The sequence below is a fragment of the Bufo gargarizans genome, chromosome 4 (genome assembly GCF_014858855.1).
Source record: "Bufo gargarizans isolate SCDJY-AF-19 chromosome 4, ASM1485885v1, whole genome shotgun sequence".
NCBI lineage: Eukaryota > Metazoa > Chordata > Amphibia > Anura > Bufonidae > Bufo > Bufo gargarizans.
Window position 1 is genome coordinate 270,446,409 of NC_058083.1, and position 7,889 is coordinate 270,454,297.

The 7,889-nt window shown below is 45.4% G+C and overlaps 1 protein-coding gene across 5 annotated transcripts in view; it reads right to left on the reverse strand.

Moving 5' to 3' along the window:
* The window catches only part of SNX14 (sorting nexin 14), a 64,721-nt gene extending 57,906 nt beyond the window's left edge, over nucleotides 1–6,815 (reverse strand). For 3 of the 5 annotated variants that reach the window (XM_044288668.1, XM_044288670.1, XM_044288666.1), the window contains exons 1-5: nucleotides 6,646–6,815; nucleotides 5,126–5,246; nucleotides 2,171–2,247; nucleotides 2,016–2,094; nucleotides 1,269–1,312 (exon numbers count right to left, since the gene is read on the reverse strand). In XM_044288668.1, coding sequence (XP_044144603.1) covers nucleotides 1,269–1,312; nucleotides 2,016–2,094; nucleotides 2,171–2,247; nucleotides 5,126–5,246; nucleotides 6,646–6,782 — 458 coding nt within the window. In that variant the 5' untranslated portion in view covers nucleotides 6,783–6,815. The remainder of the gene's footprint in view (nucleotides 1–1,268; nucleotides 1,313–2,015; nucleotides 2,095–2,170; nucleotides 2,248–5,125; nucleotides 5,247–6,645) is intronic. The other 2 variants (XM_044288669.1, XM_044288667.1) reach the window with 1 other exon arrangement.
* Between the last annotated feature and the right edge of the window lie 1,074 nt (nucleotides 6,816–7,889).

The following is a 7,889-nucleotide window of genomic DNA, read 5'->3' on the forward strand; positions in this document are numbered from 1 at the left end:
GGATCCTCTCTGGATGGCACTGTTATGAGGATGAGGATCTGTGAATGACACATATATAGCATCTTATGCTGTCATCCACAGATCCCCTCCATAAGTGTCCCTGTAGTGAATGACCCTCAATACAGGGGGTGGGGGTCGCATCTGCTTTAATGACAGCGGGGCCCGTGCAGTGACTATTCTACTACACGGGCCCCGCTTACTGTATAATCATATCTCTCTAATAGTTAATTGTTCTATGCATGTAATCGCATAATGAGCGCTAATGAGCGCTGTGTATTACCGTACTTAAAACTAGCAGCGCTCGCCGTTCGGAGCAGAGAGGAGGCAGGAGGCAGGCCGGGAGGACGGGCGCTTGCAACGTGAGTCATACGTCACGCGCCTGCGCCGCCTGCTTCATTCATAAGTGGGCGGTGCAGGCGCGTGACGTATGACTCACGTTGCAAGCGCCCGTCCTCCTGGCCTGCCTCCTGCCTCCTCTCTGCTCCGAACGGCGAGCGCTGCTAGTTTTAAGTACGGTAATACACAGCGCTCATTAGCGCTCATTATGCGATTACATGCATAGAACAATTAACTATTAGAGAGATATGATTATACAGTGAGCGGGGCCCGTGTAGTAGAATAGTCACTGCACGGGCCCCGCTGTCATTATAAATGCAGATGCCGCCCCCAGCCCCTCCTCCCTCACAGCTGATACACCCGCCGCGCGGCATCGCGGCGGGTGTATCATTGAAAACTGGGCAAAATAAGCTACATTCGCCGTATAAGACGCACTGCTATTTTCCCCCCACTTTTGGGGGGAAAAAAGTGCGTCTTATACGGCGAAAAATACGGTACCTGAGAAGAGTCCTGGTTATTCCTAATCTCCTGCTCTCTCGCCCATCTGCTGATGGTTGGCAGTTCTCTTCTAGAGAGAAAGGGAGAAAACTAGGTAGAAGCCTGTCAGTCATCAGCCGGTGGGCGGGAAGAGCAGGAGATCATGAATAACCAGGACTCTTCTCAGGTGGTCAGGACTCTTTTCCAGGCCCAGTCTGCAATGATTGTGATGTTTGTTCTCGGCAACCACTTACTTTTAAATTTAAAATGACCGACCGCTGAAATCAACTCTCCTGTCTCTACTTTATTCTGCCATTAGTATGGGCAGCACAAAGTTGATGACAGGTTCCCTTTAAAACTAAGCAGATCATGTATGTACCAGTTGGAGGTCTCATTTATAAATTAAGTAAGCCCCAGTTTCCTCAATGATATGCTAATTGGGTATATTCACCTACCGATACCAGGGGTAAACAAAGTTTTCCAGCACGAGTTCAAACACCTATGAAGAAAAGCAATGGATGATAAACCTAGACACAGTCATGACCACATTACCTTAAGTCCTGGAGTACAAGACGACTTTAGCCTTGCGACAATAAGATCACAATGTTGCACTCCTATATTACAACTAATCAGTTCATCTCATCAAGTTCGACACCACCAAGGGGGTGTTCTTAATGCTTGACTGGCAGAGCCGGACATCTCGGTGCCTCAACTGTTGCTGCGTCACCACTCGGAAGTGTTGCAGCACTTGCCCAGTTTCTGCTCCAGTAGCGGAAGCACAGCTTGTGTGTTTGCGCCGCTACTCAGAGCAGAGGCGCAGATGCAATATTGTCAGGGACAACCCCCTCGCGGGTGTAGAACTAGGGTTGATGAGACAAATCAATTCGCTCATCTCTACAACTAATGATAGCGAATGTGGTCGCACTGCAACCTGCAAGTGGTCAGAAATCCAAACCTGCTGGATTTCAACGTGATCATATTCATTTGTTGTAATTTAGCAGTGCAACATTGAGTCGTGGTGTAACCCTAGCCCCACATACATATCTCTGTCATGCACAGTACAAGGTATAACACAGGTGTATTAGTTCCACCCAGTGTGACTAAAAGCTAATTAAAAAAAATTCCCTGTTTGGGGCAACCCCAATGCCTTTGTAAGTACTCTCTATATGAAATAAGTAAATGTATACAGAAAACAGCAATACCTCAGAGAGTGATGCATCAACTTTGGAAGGAACCTTCAAGTCCAGCCATGGCTGATAGTTTTCCAGCTGCAGGGTTGGCCTGAAATCATGACAGTATTTCCTTGTAGAAAACACACGTACGGTTCAGCTTCATCTCACATCCCTTTTAAACTTACCTATGTCTTTTGCACTTAACTTTACCACACACGGCACAGCTATGGCCTTGTGGGAAGAGCTCTTGTAGTTCTGTCTGCTGGAGAGAAGACATTGGCTTTAATCACATTAAAGATCTACTAGCACAAAAAAGGGAGAGACATTGTAATGTGATCACTGGATTTTTACATTTTTGCCCATATGCTATTGGGCTACTTCGCCACCTTGAAGTACAAGGTTGAGATAATTTAGAGGGGTTATCCAAATTCAGCAGATGGCATTTATCATGTGGAGAAAGCTATTACAAGCCACTTACTAATGTATTGTGATTGTCCATATTGCTTCCTTTGCTGGCTTCATTCATTTTTCCATCACATTATAAACTTCTCATTTCCATGGTTGTAATCCAGCAGTGGTCGCGCTTGCACACTATAGAAATAAAGTGCTGGTTTAGGGCTCATTCACATGACCGTGGTTTGGGTCCGCTTTAGAGAAGCATTTTTTGCGGCTCGGGTGCGGACCCATTCACTTCAATGGGGCTGCAAAAGATGCAGACAGCACTCCGTGTGCTCCATTCTGTGGTCCCTCAAATTATGAGTCATGTCCTATTATTTTCCGTTTTGCGGGCAAGAATAGGCATTTCTATAAAAGGGCCATCCGTTCCGTAATTGCGGAACACGGGCGGCATCCGTGTTTTGCGGATCTGCAATTTGCAGACTACAAAATATGGCACGTTCGTGTGAACAAGCCCTTAAGAGCACTATTTGCAACAGCATGCAAGCACGGCCACCGCTGCTGGATCACAGGGTGGTCGTAACCATGGAAACAAGCAGTGTATAATGTGATGGAGAAATTAATCAAGCCAGTGAAGGAGGCAACATGGACAATCATAGTAAGTGCCTTATATTAACTTTCTCTACATGATAAATGTCATTTGCTTAAGTAAGACAACCCCTTTAACATTTCAGTGTTAGGAACTTTCCTGACATACACACCGAACCTGATGCACATGCAAAAGTATCCACAGGATTCATTTATCTGGCGTATACCAAAAGAGTGATTGATATGAGATCAGCAGGAGTCCGACTCCCAGCATCCTGCAGATAAGCTGGGTGGAAGCCACAATGCTGACTGGAGTTCTGGTGAGAGCTGTGGCCTCCTACCAGCTTACCAAACATAGCGCCATCTATTGGATTGTTATTGCAACTCAGTCCCATTCACTTGAATGGGCCTGAGCTGCGCTTGCCCTGCACTGTGCCATGTGACTAATGAACCTGATGGCACATGGCCTAGGAAGAGACCTAAGAGCTGATCAGTAGGGGTGCAGGGGGGGTCAGATCTCCACTAATATGATACTGATGACCTATCCTGAGGATAGGCCATAAATATCAAAATCATAGAGAATGCCTTTAAAGGTGTTGTCCAATTAAGACAACTTATCCCAAAGGAGCAGCAGCAGACATGAAGACAGTTATCCCCTATCCTGTGGAGAGACAATAAGGCTAGGTCTACATGACGACATTTGTCGCGCAACATTTTGTTGCACCAATGTCCCACAACAATTTGTATAATGGCAGTCTATGCTGTCGCATGTTGCAGTGCGACATGCTGCGACTGTGACGCGACAGTCGCAGAAAAATCCATCTCGAATGGATTTTCTGCGACTGTTGCATCGCAGTTGCAGAATGTTGCAGTGCGACACCATAGACTGCCATTATAAAAATTGCTGCGCGACATTGGTGCAACAAAATGTCGTGCTACAAATATCGTACTTTCACACTTGCGGCAGAACGATCCGGCAAGCAGTTCCGTCGCTAGAACTGCCTGCCGGATCCAGAAATCTCCATGCAAACAGACAGCATTTGTAGACTGATCCAGATGCGGATCCATCTTACAAATGCATTGCAAGAACGGATCCGTCTCTCCGTAAGTTATCCAGAGAAACGGATCCGTTATATATTATTTTTTTCAAATTTTTACCGGTCAGCGCATGCACAGACCGAACAGATCCGGCATTGCAGTATTTTTAATGCCGGATCTGTCACTAATACATTTCAATGTAAATTAATGCCGATCCGGCATTCTGGCAACTGATCCGGAATTTTGGACGGATATAATACCACAGCATGCTGCGGCATTTCCTCCGTCCAAAACGCCATTCAATGACTGAACTAAAGACATCCTGAACGGATTTCTCTCCATTCAGAATGCATAGGGATATGCCTGATCAGTTCTTTTGCAGTATAGAGCCCCTAGGACGGAACTCCGGAAAAGAAAAAACGCTAGTGTGAAAGTACCCTTAGATAAAATAATAAATTGTCAGAACTGCAATGAGCCAGATCTGAGCCTCTCTGCATCAATAGTCCCTTATGGCACATGGTTTTTAAAGGGATTGTCACCAGATTTAACCCTATTAAGCTAGCTGACATTAGTGATGTGCTTATGTCAGCTAAACCTAACTAGCCTATTCCTACTTTTATCTATGCCCCCGTTATGCCAGAAATCTAACTTTTATAATATGCTAACTAGCCTCTATGTACAAGGGGCATTGTCCCTGCTCTTAGAGGCTCCGTTCTCCCACCTTTTTTGCCTCCCTCCAAGTCCAGGCAGCGATCGCCTCTGTCTGCCAGCCCTGTGATCTGGTGAAATCTCGCGCAGGCGTGGTGAGGAAGCTGGCAGCCTGCGAGTGTCTTTCCCTTACCATGCCTACACCGAATGCTGAACGGTGCGAGGTGGGAGAACGGAGCTTCTAGGATTAGGGACAATGCCCCCCTCCTTAAAGGCTAATTAGCATATTATAAAAGTTAGATTTCTGGAGTAACGGGGGCATAGATAAAAGTAGGAATAGGCTAGTTAGGTTTAACTGACATTAGCACATCACTAATGTCAGCTAGCTTAATAGGGTTAAATCTGGTGACAGAAACCCTTTAAGAGGAGCACAAAAGGGCAATACAATGCAATTACGGTAAATCCTGTACCTTGGGCTTATGTTTTATATTAAAAAGAATATTCGGAAGGAGCGATTCAGGTTCCAGAGTGCAATATAATGTGACAACTCCAGCAAGGAAAGACCAGAAGATCATAAGAATATGGAGGTATCTGGAAAATGATGAGAACATGGTTAAACTAACATAATAGTCATACATAATGACCAGCTATTACGGCAAACAAGACTGGTTAAGGGTACTTTCACACTTGCGTCAAAGTTTTCCGGTATTGAGTTCCGTCCTAGTTTTATCCCCATGCATTCTGAATGGAGAGCAATCCGTTCAGGATGCATCAGGATTAGTGTTCAGCGAACTTGTGTTTTAAGTTCGACGTCAAAAGTTCGGGTTCTGGTTATCGAAGAATCGCGTTATGGATTCTAAATTTCGTTATGGTCCGTGGTAGCGGAATCCATAATGCGATTCTTCAATAACCCGAACTTAAAACACAAGTTCGCTCAACACTAATCAGGATGTCTTCAGTTCAGTCCTTTCACAGTATTTAGACGGAGGAAAAAAAACGCAGCATGCTGCATTTTTCTCTCTGGCCAAAAATCCTGAACACTTGCCTGAATGCCGGATCTGGCATTTTTTTGCATTGGAATGTATTAGTGCCGGATCCAGCATTAAAATTGCCGCATTGACGGATCCGGTCTGCGCATGTGCAGACCTTTAAAAATAAATACCGGATCCGTTTTTTCCAGATGACACAGGAGAGACAGATCCCGTATTGCAATGCATTTGTGAGATGGATCCGCATCCATCTACAAATGGTTTCCGTTTGCATACAGATTGCCGGATCCGGGAGGCAGTTCCGGCGACGGAACTGCCTGCCGGAATCCAGCAACACAAGTGTGAAAGTACCCCAAGAGTGTCTTCAGATAATGACACCAGGTATGTGAAACAGATGTGAAAACAGCCGTGTGAGAGACCCAATTCCTGAGAAAACAAACTTTTAACACTCATGCAAATGAGGCAACCATTCACTTCAATGGGGCCGCAAAATAAACTGAAAATGACTCCATGGGCATCCCGTGTCCATATATCATGTCGTATTATTGTCCGCATTACAGACAAGGATAGAACTGTTCTATGAAGGGCCAGCTGTTGCGTTCCGCAAAATACGGAAAGCACGTGGTCGTCATCAGTATTTTTTGCAGATCGCAGAATACATACGGTTGTGTGCATGAGCCCTTAGTGAGTTATCTAGATGACAGTATATATATATATATATATATATATATATATATATACACACATATATACACACACACATTGAGATAGGTCAGCCATAGATAGATGCTGATGTGTGTAAAGCGCTGCGGAATATAACAGCGCTATATAATGCATAGAATAAACATGTATATACGATAGCAGTCCCATCCCCAGCGTGATCATCACTGGACTGTATCACATCCACAGCGCTTGTCCAGATGACAGGCAGCCGCTGCCGGAAAGCGATCCCGTCCTGCAGGGCACCCCTGGGCTGTCATGCGCAGTACAGACCGCGTTACCTGAGGAGCAGGACGGTGGACAGGGAGAGCACGATGAGAATAAAGCACAGCAGCGGGTACTGGCGGCAGGTGTCCCGCAGCGGCCCAGCCCGCAGCAGCTGCCTCACATACTGCCACATCTTCCAGGCCGCGGACATGACTGCAGCCTCAGCGGCCGTCTTCCTGGAATGTGACTACATACGTCACTGCACGAAGCGCCGCCCACTCCGAGACCAACAACTGACTGGCCGCTGGGTGTGAACGTGCCCGTAGCTCTCACTGCAGGGGCGTGAGAGAGAGTGCGGTGCCGCGATATAGGGTGGCGTTAGCTGCTGCGGTTTCTTCACTACAGCTGCAATCTTGTGGACTGCAGGTGTCACTCAATAGTTAAAAGCAATCAATCAGGCTACAGTGTAGCCCAGGCCTTACCGTACAGTTACAAGACGAAAAGGTCGCGTGGCATTTCTTGTAATAACAGTCAATGGTGTTGCGCTCTGAGACGCAACAGTTGCAAAAAATTCAAGTTGGACTTTTGTGCGACTGTCGGTCACAGCGCGACACCATTGACTGTTATTACAAGAAAGGTGGCGCAACCAGATTGGCATCACTAGATGCCATGGACACTGCACTAGGCCTACTGAGACAGCTGATCGCAGGGGTCCCAGGCGTCGGACCCTCATCAGTCTGATAATGACATCCTGTCCTGATGATGGGTCATCAAAACGCTTTAACCCCTTCAGGACCGGGCTCATTTTCACCTTAAGGACCAGGCCATTTTTTGCAAATCTGACCAGTGTCACTTTATGTGGTGATAACTTTAAAACGCTTTGCCTTATCCAGGCCATTCTGAGATAGTTTTTTCGTCACATATTGTACTTCATGACACTGATAAAATGGAGTTTAAAAAAAATCATTTTTATTTATCAAAAAATACCAAATTTTCCCAAAATTTGGAAAAATTAGCAAATTTCCAAGTTTCAATTTCTCTACTTCTATAATACATAGTAATACCTACAAAAATAGTTATTACTGTACATTCCCCATATGTCTACTTCATGTTTAGATCGTTTTGAAAATGGCATTTTAGTTTTTGGGGACGTTACAAAACTTAGAAGTTTAGAAGCAAATCTTAAAATTTTTAAGAACATTTCCAAACCCCAATTTTTTCAGGACCAGTTCAGGTCTGAAGTCACTTTGTGAGGCTTACATAATAGAAACCACCCAAAAATCACCCCATTTTACAAACTACACCCCTCAAGGTATTC